The 15,605-nt window shown below is 46.9% G+C and overlaps 1 protein-coding gene across 4 annotated transcripts in view; it reads right to left on the bottom strand.

Moving 5' to 3' along the window:
* Positions 1–15,605, bottom strand: part of SMARCC2 (SWI/SNF related BAF chromatin remodeling complex subunit C2) — a 482,651-nt gene that overhangs the window by 430,963 nt on the left and 36,083 nt on the right. For all 4 annotated transcript variants that reach the window (XM_086963879.1, XM_086963886.1, XM_086963883.1 and 1 more), the window contains exon 6: positions 13,188–13,257. In XM_086963879.1, coding sequence (XP_086820005.1) covers positions 13,188–13,257 — 70 coding nt within the window. The remainder of the gene's footprint in view (positions 1–13,187; positions 13,258–15,605) is intronic.

The following is a 15,605-nucleotide window of genomic DNA, read 5'->3' as shown; positions in this document are numbered from 1 at the left end:
GGCGTCTCTCCAATCCTCATCTTCCAGAGCCCAGAGCCAGCCCTCCCATTTATTTCAGGGTTGGGAGAGGGAGTTCGGGGTATTATTGATGAGTGATCGATAAATCCGGGAGATCCCTCCTCTCCCCAAATCGCTGGTCATGACTTGAGCCTCAGGTGGACTATACTCAGGCAAGGGGATGCCATGTGGGAGCGGAGGGCATGGCGCAGCTGCACATATCGGAAAAATTGAGAGGGGTGGAGAGAGTGCCTGGTCTGCAAGTCCTGAAAGGAGCTAAGATGGGTACTGCTCCAGACATCGCCCAACAAGGATACCCGATGAGGTATCACTGCCGGAATCCTGACAAGGAAGCAACCTCTCGGAGCCTGCTGCCGCACCACAGTGGAGTGCATTGGGTCAGCCTGCCCGCCCAGCGGGTATTATGTAGTGATGCCCGCCAAGCCAGGAATACTCCGCGCGTGACTTCAGGAAGAGCCCAAGGAACAACGGCTCCGGAAAGCATCCCCTATATAGAGGAGAAGCCCATGGTGTGCAATTCCAATCGATACGCCGGGTCGGACCAGCCGCTATTAAACCGGTTGTGGATCGTAAGGAGTCGAGTCGCTAGATAGTAGAGATAGAGACTCGTCATTCCAAGACCTCCATCAAAAGGTGGGATTCGGCATTGGGCCTGGGCCTCCGGCACCCCCAGAGAAACTTAGCGGCCAGACCATCTATTTCACGGAACCAAGACCTAGCAAAGGAGAGATGTGTATTCTGAAGCATATAAAACAAGAATTTGCAATGCAATAGGTCTCGCATTTATGAGAGTTTGAGCTATTACCATTGCAGATAACAATGCCTTTTATTTTTGTTTTCGTTTTAAAAACATAAATAAAGAGCATTGTCATTTACAATACCAATAGCTTAAACTCAAGTAGCTGCAAGACCTATTGCATTGCAAATGCTTGTTCTCAGTGGCTTTGGAAAATTAAAGATTGCATATAAGTGGGGTATTGAGCATTAGATACTTCTAGTTTAGTGACGCCAGTTTCTTTGTAGAGAGTCACCAACATTACAAGTCGTTCTTCTTTCTGGCTGCCTGTCCATCAATCCATCAACTCACAGAGTTTTAAAAGTATTTTATAGAGGTATCATTAAAAAATATCCTACTGTGCAGAGTTTGGAGATGTCCTTCGGAGCGGGCTGTCTCTTATCAGTTCGGGCTGGACTGTTCCCATGAGGCACATGGTCAGACTGATTTGCCTACGCCATGTCTGAACTGGGGTGGCAGAGTGAGCTAAAGAATGATGATGGATGAAACCCAGATCAGTTGGCTGGGGGTGAGTGTTTGCAATGTTCAGCACTCCATCCATCATCCCCTTTGGTTTTGCTTTGTCTCGTTGCTGCCTCTTGTGATCTGCGACACGTGTTACACAAAAAACATTAAGCGGAGCTGTCTACAGTAATTAAAAGGACTGTTAACACTTGCTGCAAATAATCCATAATCGTGGCTTGGCAGGCACAAAAAGATGGACGGGGGGGGGGTGTCGGGGGTGGGAAAGCGAAAGCGTGCCATGCGCTCGCTACTGCCGACGCTGTGCAGGGTCCCCAGGAGCATAGGGTGCTTATGCATTAATATTCAACATACCTTACACCTGCGGGTCCGTTCACGTGGCCGTCCATGGATATTTGAAAAAATGGAGGAGTCCAAAAAGCTGGAATGCAATCCCAACTTGACGGCGGCAACAGGTTTCCCATAATCTGGTAAGCGGCAGCGTTTGGTGTGACTTTTGGCCATAAGTTTTGGGAGGCGATGCGTAGAAGCCAGCGAATCTCACGAGAACAGCTAGGTTAGCTCGTAAAGTCAGCACGAGCCTGCAACTTACGTGCCCGAGCTTCAGCATCAACGAGGAAAGAGAACGCCAGAGAAGTCACACCGTGAGCGTGCACATCGTCTGTCCGGGCGCAACCTCAGATTGCCAGAGAAGACACGCTGTGAGCGTGCACATCGGCTGTCCCCCTTCGGCACCCAAGTCGACAACAATAGATCTTGCCAAGGCGGGCAGCGCAAGCACTGCCTCGCTAGGCGAGACCTAAAGAAGGTTTGTCAATGAACCAGTCATTCCTGTGAGTTAGACATCGGTGGCAAAGTCTTATTATTGTTTGCGGACTTCCTACACAGCCAGACACAGACGATCATGCGGAGTTCTTTTAGATTGCTTACCTTCGCGTCCCACCCCATCAACAAGGGGACGCCTCAGGGCTCTTCACTGCGCCCTACGTTATTTAACATCTTCGTGTCCCAATAACCCCCCTCAATTGTGAATCTTGTGGCTTTGAGGTTATATCATATGCAAACGATACCCAGTTGGTCATCTTGTTTGGCATGGACCTGGATTAGATAAAATATTGCTTCATAAAATTGTGTGAGTAAGATCTGCCTGGATGTTGGTGATTTGTCTCCAAATTAATTGCGACATAACGGAGATACTGCTGTTCGGTAAAGCCCAGCAACTCCGGTCATCCGACAGGTGGACCCCTGAACACAGTACAGCCACAACTCCCAGGCTATCGGAGAAAAATCTGGGCATCATCAAACTAGATCAGGTTCTATGCATAAAAGCCCATATCTCTGCAATTTGTGGGCCTTGCTTTGCCACCATGCGGCTACTGAGGAAAGTATTTCCTTGGCTACAATGCTCTGCGAGGAAAACTCTGGTCCAAACCCTAATCATAAGTCAGCTGGACTATGGCAATGCATGGCTTGCGGCTGCAAAGGACACTTTATCGTCCAAACTTCAGGTGGTGCAAAATACTGCTGCACGCCTGGTCTGTAATCTTGCAGCAGGCTCTCCCTATGCTCTACACTGAGAGCACTACACTGGATTCAGGATCGGAAGAGCACTGTTTTCAAGCTCTGTTGCCTCACCCACAAGTCTTTGATGGGCAGAGGCCCGACTTACCTAAAGGGTAAATTGCGCTACTACCATTCACCAGAAGTCTCAGATACAGCAACAAAGCGCAACTCAACGTTCCCCGCATCTGCACTTCCAGATTCAGCAGCAGATCTTTTTCCTTTACCACCTCTTTGCCGTGGAATCAACTCCCTTACTATCTCCGCAGCTGTCTAGATTTCCCAAAAGTTAAAAAAACTTAGAGAGACCTGGCTGTTTTAATATGTTGAAGGTTCTGTGAGGGCTAAGCACAGAGATACACTTGTGGGTGTGAGTCATTGAGCTATATTAAGTGGAAAAAAACATAGCATTCTTTAGTGTATTGACATGTATCTGAGTGTTAAGCTTACTTCTAGGCCACATGCAATCATTAGGAAGAATGAATCACAACTAGAAGATATCATAGGATCCAGGGACTTAGGATCCAGTCTGTGGATCACAATTCTCACTAATAATTAATATTTCAGGAACCCAAGGACCAATCCAGGTCCATTCACATTGTTTGCCCTGGCCGCAGTTTCCAAATATGTGATTTATTGCCAAGCAACTGTATAAAGAAATAACACGTGGCACATTGATTATCATATCTAAAGACTTCTGGGGTTAGTCGGAGATTAGTCAATTACGTGTGAAATTGCTTGCTTTCACTCAACAGTGTGTTAACATAAAAGCATTGCCACATTGAACACAATACATTCAATGTGCTGGCCTAAATGGTTTGTAAATGACTAGGTTTACAGACAGGGTGTGCTACTACTGCTTTCGTAAATTTATTTTTTCACTCGCCTTAATTGTGAATATTGTCATATACTAAGAGTAATTTGGATGGGTGCTTCTAGCGCCTCCCATGCTCCTGTGACAAGCCAAAATAGTACTTCTACCAAGCCGAGATTAGTTTGCCAAGTACAGATAGTCTCTCAGTCCAGCACAGAATGCCAATGAGTTGTCATGTACTGAAAATAATTACTTTAGCGAGCGGAGATGTTTGGGGTGACAAGCCTGGTTGATGCCTCGGCCAAGGCCAACCTTGCACCAATTCTAGCTGACCCCTTTCTTAAAGCTTGGTGCTGTGCTGAACCACTGTGGTCCAGTGCTGAACGTGACACAGGGCTACGAATTGTTGGTCCTGTAGCATGCCTGGCCACCCTTACCTGAGGCTACAAATATGCCAAGTGATGGTTCTGTGCTAAAGCTGGTCCCAATTCTGGGAGTGCGTACTCTGGTGGCCACCTAGCTGAAGCCGTTCAGATGGGTTCCTAGCCTGAATGTTCTGCTCTTAGTGTTGTGTTATGTGTCCCCGAATTAATTCCAGCCTTAAAGCCAAGCACTGTAAATCCCTTTTTCTGAGACAATCCCTGTATTAAGACATTATTCTGCGCCGAAGCTACTTCTGGTGTTAGGCGTGGTTGAACTGTTGAGCTACGTGAAGGTGATGGTCTGGAGAATTGCTACTCTTGGTCTGTCCAAAGCTAAACCTGAACCAGTGGGATGCTCTCACCTTATGTATGGACTGGCAGCCGCCAAAATGCTCTTGGGCACCGGAATCTCCTGTCCCTCCAGAACTAGGCAAGCGTCGCAGAACAAGGCGTCCCCGAGGAAGGAGCTGAGGGATCGCAGCAGCTTCACTGCATGCTGGGGGTCCGCAAGCACGGACACCGCATCCGACATCGCCGGAGACAAGGGATCTAAGGCCTGGGAAGGGAGTTGGGCCAGCAGGAGGGGATGGAGCCCCCGGCAATATGCGGCATGTGCGGAACAGGAGTCTCTTTCCTAATGTGTCATACACTAAAGATGCCGCACTCTGACCCCCTATCCCTTCCTTTGCCCTGCCTTCTCACAAATTGAATAGTTGTTTCTAACTCCACCCACGACATACTTCCACCTTCTCACTCTAAGAACAACCCATTCTTATGTTTAACCCCGCCTTCCTAACACCGCCTCAGAAACAGGCTGTTAGATCGTTATGCCCGACTCTAAGATGTCTCTTGCTCAAGACACAGCTCAGCCAAATGTGCACCAACCAGCTCAAGCCCTTTAATTCGGGACGCATGGGTATAATAGCTGGTACTTCGGAAACAGACTTTTTAAATGACTAGATATGACCACTGTTATTAGTTCATAATGTTATGTTATTCACAGCTTGTAACTCATTTCGACAACTGCTGCAATTAAGTCGACCAGGTTATGGCGCCAGTGAGACGGCCGCTCATGCCCTCACAACAAAGCCGGAAAACAGAAAGCAATTATCACGGCATGCCGCCAGGCGCCCCACATGCTGCTGAATGCTAGCACGTCTTCCGGAGCGCGTTCACACTGTTGACCCAACCTTAATTGACGCGCACCAGCTGTACACACTTTGTAGAAAGCGCGTCTTACAAGCGCGTCCACAGACCACAAGCTGAGCGTGCCCCGGTCTGTCTCCCCTGAGAGGCACCACGCCGACAATAAGTCTCGCTGGCGACAGCGCTTTCACGCTGCAACGCCAGGCGAGACCTAAAAAGTGGGGTAGAATCATCATTTTGAACAGGGCTATCCTGCCCAGAGGGTTCAGGGGCAGTGTGCACCATTTAAGGAGGTCGGCACGGACCCGCTTAACCAGTGGAGTGACCACGCGAGTTTGGGAAGAAGGGATATCCAGAGCCTCAAGTACTTGAAGGAATGCCGTCATAGGGGGATCGACGATTGCCAGTCAAAGCACTCACGCGAAAAGTGCTTGGGGGACAAGAACAGAGTTGGCCGGGTTTAGCTGAAGGCCGGAGATGCATTCAAAGAGGTCCAGTGATCGAAGGCATCTGGGACCCGATTGGGCCGGGTCAGCCGGAAACAGCAATACATAGTCTGCGTAAAGCACAATGATTTTATCTTCTGCAAAGCCGGGCCACCTCCAGCCAGTGAGGGAGTGGTCACATCTAATAAGGCAGGCAAGGGGTTCCATTGCCAAAGGATAGGATTGGGAAGAGGGGCATCCCTGCTGCGTACCCCATCTAATGGGGAAAGGGGCGGGATAGAGCTCCATTGACAAGAACCTGCGCCCGGGGTCGGTGGTAGAGCGTTCTCACCAAGTTGCAGAAAGGAATGCCAAAGCCCATCTGTTCCCCCGAATAGCCCTAGTCAACCGAATTGAAAGCCTTCTTAAAGCCTACAAGAAGGAGGGACAAGTAGGGGGTCAGCAAGTGCCGGTTCGGAAGAGCAACACGAGTGTAGTTCCTATTTTCCCAATAGCCTCTGCGCATTGGTTTAGAAGTAGGACTGAGGTCGACTAGGTCTTTATTGAATATGTTAGACTTAATTGGTTTGCCAGCTAGCTCAGTGGTCACTAGAAACTTTCTCGAATGAACAGGGAGTAGTTAACTTGCCTGATTAGACAAGAAGGGATTAGCTTCTGACAACCGCATAAACATGACAACTTTGCTCCCCCAGAATAAAGAGTATATCTCCAGAGTCGTGTGAAAACAATAGATAGCTATTTCACTCAATCGTGCATACTTAGTTTCACCAGAGTGCAGAGAGATAGAGAGACGGGCGTTTTCGATAAAAGGTGTTATTTATTGAGCAGTCTTCTTTCTCATGCAAGAGAAGTGAATTGCTACAATTGCAATACTTGTCATAAAGTAAAGTGCGTACAGTAAAAGGAGTATTATGAAATAATACTGTAAAAGCATTGATATGGTTTCTTAGCCATATGATACTTAAAATGTATAAAATATATACAATTACATAAAATGATAAAAGTTGACTAAACGTACTCAACTGATGTTTCTAAATATGCCTACCCCAGTGTACCTAACCTAAGCCTAGTACGTGGGAAGGAGTAAAGGAGTTTTTAAGTTAAGTTAGTTTTGCCAAGAATCTGACTCAAGAATTCTCTATTATTATTATTATATTTATTATTATATTTGGGTTTGTAAAGCGGTCAGATACCCAGGGGTTTCCCGGCGCTGACAGAGGAAAAGAAGCAGGGAGACAGAAAAATGGGAAAGGATTAAGCAGAGAACAGCCAGGTTTTCAGGCCTTTCTTGAATTTCAGGTAGCAGGTTTTAAAGCGCAAAGAGATGGGGAGTGTTTTCCAGAGTGATGGCGCCAGATAGGAAAAGGAGCGACCACCAACTCTGGTGCGTTTGAAACGGGGCACGGAGAAGGTGCCAAGAGAGGAGGTTCTGAGGGTGCGTGCTGGACAGTACGGTTGAACCAAAATGGAGAGATGGGGGGGGGGGGGAGTTGCCTGATTTTATCCGGTGCATATAGCAGAGGGCTTTGAATTTCGCTCTTGATTCGATGCGCAGCCAATGAAGGCTGCGCATGGAAACGGTGGCAGAGGCAGTTCTGGGCAGGTTGCAGAGCAGGCGGGCTGCCATATTTTGCACCACCTGCAATTTACGTGTTACCTCCTTGCTTGCCCCAAGGAGGAGTACGTTACCGTAGTCTAACCTGGAGGTTACTAAGGCCTGGACCCCAGTTCTTTGAGTGTCTGGCGGAAGCATCCATGCTATTTTTCTCAGCCACCGCATGATGTTTGTACAGGTGGCTGAGACTTTCACAACATGCTGCTTCATGGACAGTTGGTCGTCAAATGTAACTCCCAGGTTGCGAGCCTTGGTAGATGGAACCGGCAGGGGACCCATTTGCTGAGGCCAGTGCTTAGGGCCCTAGAGAGTGGTGTCAGGACCGAATAGAAGGAGTTCGGTTTTATCGCCGTTTAGTTTTAGTTTATTGGTCTGCATCCAGTTGGCAATATTGGTGAGCCCAGATCGGAGAGATGAAATGGGGGCGTGTTTATTGGAGGAGAGGGAAAAGATGATTTGGGTGTCGTCCGCATATGAAAAAATAGAAAGACCAGATTGTTCTGCCAGAGAGGCGAGAGGACTAACATAGATATTGAAAAAAAGAGGACTTAAGATAGAACCTTGGGGTACACCGTGGGGGGAGGGGAGGGCAGTGGAGGAAAAGACCTGAAAAGTGCGTGCGGACAGAAAACTGGCGATCCAGGCCAGGGCAGTGCCATGGATACCGGCGGCCTTTAGGGTGGATAGGAGGATGTCATGGGAGACGGTATCGAACGCGGCGCTTAAGTCCAACAAGATAAGCGCCACCGTCTCCCCTCTATCCACCTGCCGTTTGATATTCTCTGTGACACCCAAGAGGGTGGATTCAGTGGAGAATCCAGCCCTGAAGCCAGACTGGGAAGGATGTAAAAATTTCGTGGCCTCGAAGCGAGAGGAGAGACAGAGGTTAATGTGTTTTTCTAATACCTTGGACAGGCAAGGGAGTAGGGATATGGGACGGAAATTAGAGGGGTTATTGGGATCGGCGTTAGTTTTTTTGAGAAGGGGAACCACCATGGCGTGTTTCCAAGCTGCAGGAACAATGGCTTCCGACAGAGATGCATTCAAGAGGGCTAGGATAGGTAAGAGAGCGGGAGTGTCAAGGGTGCTTAGAATTTGAGGGGGCATGGCATCAAGTGGGGAGCCAGATTTAATTTTGGCCATGAGTTTAAAGAAAAGTTCTATAGAGATCAGGTCCCATTCGTCAATGGAAGTGTGAGGGGCAAGAATAGTAGTACCCTGGGGGAAGATAGTGTCCGAATCTGTACTGGGGGAGTTGCCCAAGGCTCGTGGGGAGACCTCAAAATCGGCGTAAATGCGGTCTATTTTCTCCGTAAAAAATTTAGCAAGTGTATTGCATTGGACTGTGTCCAAACAGGGGGCTTTTGGCGAGCTTGATTGTCCAGAAAGTTCTTGGACTGCTCTAAAAAGAGCTTTTGGGCGGTTTTGGGCTGATAGTGTTTACATAGTTTACCCTGGCAGATTTGCACAGGCAGTGGTAGTAACGAAGCTCCGTTTAATAAATTTCTTTATCGTTGAGGGAATACTCAGATCTCCATGTGCGTTCGAGTTTTTTACACTTAGATTTGGCGCATTTGAGTTGGTCATTAAACCAGGGGGCAGGGGGATGAGTAAAGTTTTGTTTTCCTTTTCGAGCAGGGAGACAGATGTCAATGGCTGAGGAAAGCCATGTGTTAATTAAACTTTCATCTTTGGTAGTGATATTGTTGGGTAGAGAGGGTAGAGTTGTGACAAGCTGGTGATTCAGTTGTAGCAGATTAAGTTTTTTCCAGTTACTGTTCGGTCTGAGGGTCTGAATGTGAACTGGTGGACCGACAATGGCACCAGTCATGATGTTAAATTTGACAATGTAGTGGGGGGACCAGATAATAGGTTTGGGAGGGAGGCAGGTGATGACGTCAAGGTTCGAAAAGATGGGGTCAAGTAGATTACCTGCCTTGTGTGTAGGGCCAGTGTTGTGAAGATGTAGATTAAGAGCGGCCAAGTCTTGAAGAAGGTGTATACAGATGGGGCAGAGTGTGTTGTTAAAGTGGATGTTAAGATCGCCAAGGAGAAGAAAATTCGAGGTTTCCATCAGTAAAGGAGCTAAATTTTCCGATAGAGAAGAAGCCCATGCGCCAGCAGCGCCCGGGGGACGATAGAGTAGAACGCCTGACAAGGTGTAGTTAGGGTTCAGTAATAGTTTGAAGCAACCAGCTTCGCAATTAGGTATGGCTAAGTCCTCCCACTTACATGAGTAAGTCCGTTTGTATATGATGGCAATGCCACCTCCCTCCTTGCCCGGTCTACTACGGCTAACATAGGTGTAGTTGTTAGGGAGGGCTGTGGCAATGTCAGGTCCCGTGCAGTCGTTCAGCCAGGTTTCTGTCAAGAACAGGGCCGCCGGACTGTCGTAAACCAAGAGATCGAAGATGTCCCTCTTATGCTTAGGCAGGGACCTGAAGTTCAAACTCAGAAAAGTAAAATCGGTGGAATGGTGTGTAGGAGACGGGATGACTTGACGGGGGGGGGGTTCCAAAACGTAGAGCTGGGGATATGGGTAAGTGAGGGTACTGAGGTTAAAGCCAGGGAGCAAACCTGGCATGATGTAGGGGCACCATGGCCCGTAGGCAGGGGCATGTGTTGTTAATAGGGGGACGCAGAGATCGCAAGACATGGCTTGAGTAGTAGAGCCTGGGGTTAGTGGGGTGCGGAGCAGGGGGGGTGGCCCCTGGTCCCGTCTGGTCGCGGACGGGCGCAGACGGGCTTAACTTAGGCACAACTTCGGCGCGAAGTCGGCGCTCCCGCTGCGCCCGTCCGCTGCGCCTCCGCCACTCCCCCATGTTAAATGGTCCGCTGTAGAGGGTGGCTAGTCCAATCACCTGCCCCGTAGCGCTAAGGGCGGAAGTGCCGCTTCCAGGAACTCGCCGCTCTAACGGCACAAAAGCCGAGGCGGATCGAGTCCGAGCGGGATAAAGAGCACAGACAAGGTAATCTATTAATCAGATTTCAAAGTAAAAACACAGTATACAGTTTTAAAATATCAGCTTTCTGGGAGCGAAGTTAGCGTGGCAGCCTGCGCTGCTTCTCAATCTCTAGATGTGCCCGGTCACAATCACGTGACTTAAATAGCCAATGGGAAGCCAAGAGGCGAGGGCGGCTAGTCCAATCACCTGCCCCGTAGTGCTAAGGGCGGAAGTGCCGCTTCCAGGAACTCGCCGCTCTAACGGCACAAAGCCGAGGCGGATCGAGTCCGAGCGGGATAAAGAGCACAGACAAGGTAATCTATTAATCAGATTTCAAAGTAAAAACACAGTATACAGTTTTAAAATATCAGCTTTCTGGGAGCGAAGTTAGCGTGGCAGCCTGCGCTGCTTCTCAATCTCTAGATGTGCCCTAATCTAATCTAATCTAATCAGCTCCGTCCCTTGGTTTTAGAATGAAGGAGGTCTTGTATCTTGCTTTCAGGACTAGTTCTCCCAGTAACACGGAAGGTTGACTGGAAACACTGGAGCTGGATTTTCTCGGCAGGAGAAAAAGACAGCGTCTTTCTCAGTGCGTCAAATGGGAGGGACGGCTTCCTTCGGCACTCGCATCAGCTGGGCTTCGGATAAGTAGATAGCCGCTCTGCTCCAAACCACCGTGTGTTGCTTAATGCAAACACTGGTATATTTATACCTGGAAGGTGCCGTGTTTGACGTAAGGTTGGAAATAAGACGTCAATGAAAGATGTCACTAAGAACTGGCCGTTCTTTCGGACTCGCAGGAGTTCTAGGACAAATCAAAACAAAGGCATGGGGAATTCCCAGGTTGCTGGAGGTTTGGTTTCTTGAAAGAACTCATTGTACTTTCTAGGAGTCTAAGGAAGTAGCCTTGCCGTATTTGGACTGCATGGGCTATGACTAAATATGGATATGATTCTTATGCCTTTATAAGGATATGATTTGTTATAAACACATGAGGGCATAAATCGGGAATATTTAATTAGGGTCCTAGATACGTTCAAAACAGCGGCTAAGACAATGTCTTGTCCCTCGGAGAGGTATATAGTCGCATTTGTCTGTGTGAACCAACTTAGTTAAATGTGGTCATATGCAGTTGGCCTAGATGGAGGCGAAGATCTTAAGCTCAGTATTGATGAGTCAAATGGGACGATAGTTCGAGAAGCAATTCGAGGGGGGCTGGGACTTGGGGGATCACTACAATGGTAGCTAGGTCCGTCTCCAGGCGGAAAGAGCCGCACTCCACTGCTTTATTTTACATCTCTATGAGAGGCGAGGCCAAGGTATCTCAGTAGGACGAATACAATTCTTGGGGGAGCCCTTCCAGACCAGGTGTCTTACCGGCTGCCAGGCGTGAGATGGCATCATACACCTCCACAGGGGTGAGCGGAAGGTCCAATGCTGCCGCTTCAGAGTCACTAAGGCGCAGAAGGGGGAACCTTTCCTGCCGGAGGAGCTCGGAGAGTGAAAGACCAGGCGTCCGTGCCGAATAGAGGGTAGAATAGTAGGTGGCAAAGCATTGAGCCACCGCTAACGGAGCACGATGGAGCTCACCGCTCGGATCAGCCACTTCCGGTATTATACGGTTGGCCATAGGGTAGGTGGCAAGGCAATGGAGGAGCTTCCCATTTTTATCTCCCCAGCCATATACTCGGGCCACGGATGAATGCCAGAGCAGTTTGGCGCCTTCCAGGGAGGTCTGTCTGATTTCATCCCTTAGGAACGCAAGTCTCCTTTCCTGGGCATCAGATCTATCCTCAGGGTGCAGTGTCTCGGGCTGGGCGGCCTGCGCTTCCAGAAGCGTGAGCTGGGAGTCACGCACTGCACGGGTGAGTTTAAGTTGGCCCTTGGCGAACCCCCGAATGGTGGCTTTTCCGGCCTCCCAGAGGGTACGGGAAGAGGACACCGAGCCTTGGTCAGTAGTGAAATAAAGACGGAGTTCGACACCTATGTGGTCCTCGAACTCCTCGTCTTGGAGCAACCAGGCGTTGAGTCTCCAAGGTGGACAGGAGGATAGGGGGAGGGCCCCTACGTGTAGCATCACTGGTGAATGGTCCGACAGGCCCCTAGGGAGGATAGAAATTGCTTGAATCGCTCTGCAACCCTGGGCCGGCAGAAAAACATAGTCTAGGCACGCATGTATGCGGTGAGAGGCCAAGGTATGAGTGTATTGTCTTCTTTGTATGTATTTAAATCAATAAAAAGATTTTAAAAAACAAAAAAAGGAGGCAAAGTATTGCTCAAGCAGAAACAACACAGTGGAAACTGTACGTCGCATAATGTTGGCTTAACTCCTGTATAAAGTAGAAGGCAACTTTTTGACAGGCCGGTTGTCTCTCGTTCTGGGTGAAAGGGATGGCAACTCGGCAGAACTAAGAAATACTAGGATACATGCTCCCTGCTGCACTATAATTTACTTGCTAAATATGATCTAAGGAAATAAGCAAAGCATACATAACAAAGTGTTCTAATAGCTTCATTTTGTAATGTTTCACAATGACAAAAGTGTGAGACAATATAATTTTTACATAAAGTGATCAACTCCAAATACAAGAAGCTAATTCTACCAGTTTTAGAAATGAACTTTGCACATCTTTCAACTGTGCCTCTCTGTTAGGAGATAGGAAGTGCATAAGGCGACCCCTCCTCAAACAAGGAGCAAAGTAGAAAACATGGTAAGCAGCCTATTTCAAGGCACCATCTACCAGAGAAATAGTGATCTGCCTCCAATGTCAGTAATTCAAAGCCAAGACATGCCAAGTAAAACTGCAGAGACATATCGCTTCCACTAGCCATGAATGAGTATATTATGCAATGTATTGCAGGCCTGAAAGAACTGGGGAAATCCAAGACAAGCGATTGGGTGGCAAAAATCAAGAAGGGACCATAAAACAAGCATGGTGTGAAACAAGGAGAGTAGGACTCACCTTCTTCGAGGGCACTGGGAGCCGGTACCACCACATGAGAGGCTGTACTTTTGTCCTCTGTTATAGTTCCCTAAAAAATACAATTTGCAACCTTATCAGCTATCTACGATTAATATTTGGATGCACTAACCCCCCATATCTCCCCTTCAAGAACCAGCAACTTCCCTCAAAACAAACACTTACAGTTGCACTCATGTAGATGTAGTTCACTGGTGATTTTCTTATATAGATCAAAAGATCAAACAAGCATCTTTTACAATGCAAAAAGGTCCATAACACAATAACATAAAATCAACGACTGAAAAGAGTAAACAAAACAAAAACACACTTTTAAACACAGAATTATGATCACAACAGAAATTGTGAAATTCCCATATATTGCAGATAAACAGATGCAGAGGCTTTCTTATATGCCTACGGTTTAAAATCTTTTTTAGTAATCAAAAGGGTAGGGAGGAGGAATGAATGTCCATTTATTTCCCCAGGGTAAGCATGGAGGCTATCTGGTGCAGAAAATGGACACTAGTTACAATTCGAAACTTTTGGATAGAATGACTATGGTATCCTCAAAAACTCAATGTATGTCGGTATTGCCGTATATATCTTTCATCCGCCCCACATTGTAGTTGTGGCAGTTATCATTGGATACCATAGGACGTGCTGGGTGCCTGCCTCATCCAGAGGCTCCTCTGGTCTAGATTTGCAGTGTCCAGAGATGAAAAAATGAAAAGATGCCCCACAAAGTAAGGGTAAGTGAAAGGAGTGGGTTAAAAAATAGGTCAACACCAGAGGTATTTAATAATTGGTGTAGATCTAAAAAATAAAATATAAGCGGTACTTGTACTAGATCGTGTAACTGGATCTAAAAGTATAACATTGAAAGTTGTGTCGACATGTTTCAGCCCCCTTTGGCTCAACAGAGTCTACGGGGCTTTCGTCAGGACTAACAGACATACAAACATTGAATCATTACTTACACAATTTGTGTAGTGTAATCGGGTTCCTTACTTATTAGGTAATCAATGACCAATCATGCTCTTTTAACCTGAAAAAGAGAAACAAACAGACAGGTATACAATACACTTGAATATCGTATCATTGTGTTTATGGGGGCACCAGAGTTAACAGTAGTTTAATCTTCTGGGTCTCTGAATTTCAGATTTATCTGGTATAAGGTAGAGAGAGAACCGTGTTGGGCAGAGGACTGAGAAACTCGTTAGAGCGACTGGCGTTATGAACTGGTTATAATAGCTTGGTTGTTGTTAAGGGACCAGCATTATACAGAATAATTAGTATTCAGTGTAAAGTGTACAAATTCATTGCACAGGACTGTACTATACTGGAAATCGGGATATATGTGTGCATTTAGGAATGGTCACAGGGTTCACACAATATATTATCTCTTCATGTCACCAGGTTATTTAGGGTGATAGTTAGGTGAAACATTAGATGTTGTTTAGTGCCCACAAATTAAACACAAGTTGATGGATTTATAAATGTACTTGTGTTTGGTAAAGAGAGGGTTTACACAAACTACGCAAGAAGGAATGGCGTCCTGTTAGGGAATAATCCAGTATTATGGGCTACTCGATATGAAGAGCGGTTATAGAGAGTAATGGCACTCTCAGTAGTCGTTACGCTTAGCGTGTGTTTATATCCAGATTCGTGATATTACTCATGCTTAGTTAATCAAACATCGTGGCACACAATGCTGAGGAGAGTAACATACCGATACTGAATGGGTATTATTCTTTAGAGAGTATCGGTACTCTAAACTTATATGGCGCGTTTGTGCGTGATGGTAATAAATGTTCTCTTACCTATTTATTAGAAGTCAAAGGCTTCGTCAGGGGATTCCGGCTTTCTGACAGCCACAGAGCTAGAGGTAAGAGATGTGATAGTATTCAGCTTACGAAAACCTTACCGCTAGATGTTGAGGGAAAAGCAAACAATCTGCCGCCATTACCCGCGTGTGGAGAGACTTCAACCGCTTGTGCTGACTCTGTCTCTGGACTTGGAGAAGACGTCAGTTACACGTATTTAAAGGAGATCACGTGATCGGGTTTATTTGAATGTCACAGCTTTATTGATTTCAAATACACGAGTGTGGGGGTATGGTTGAAGTGAATCAGATTGTTAGTGTATTTAAAAATACGATGTCATAGATCAAATGGAGAAGTTGGGTACATGGCAGTGTTCGCTTATCAGGACGGAAATAGAAATCCCCTATTGTTGTAATGTGCAAAGCATAACTACGATGTGTGGCAATTTGTTGTCATTGCGGTTACTATCATTAAAGTTAAGTGGAAATAGCCTACAGAGTACATATATTCCACCATAATACCCAAACCCTACTGGTGATTCTGGGTGTTAGAGTAGATCTCACTGTGGTTTCAGGGTCCTAGGGTATATCTTTTA

The sequence above is a fragment of the Lissotriton vulgaris genome, chromosome 1_1 (assembly GCF_964263255.1).
Source record: "Lissotriton vulgaris chromosome 1_1, aLisVul1.2, whole genome shotgun sequence".
Lineage (NCBI taxonomy): Eukaryota > Metazoa > Chordata > Amphibia > Caudata > Salamandridae > Lissotriton > Lissotriton vulgaris.
This window is presented reverse-complemented; position numbering and strand designations above follow the sequence as displayed.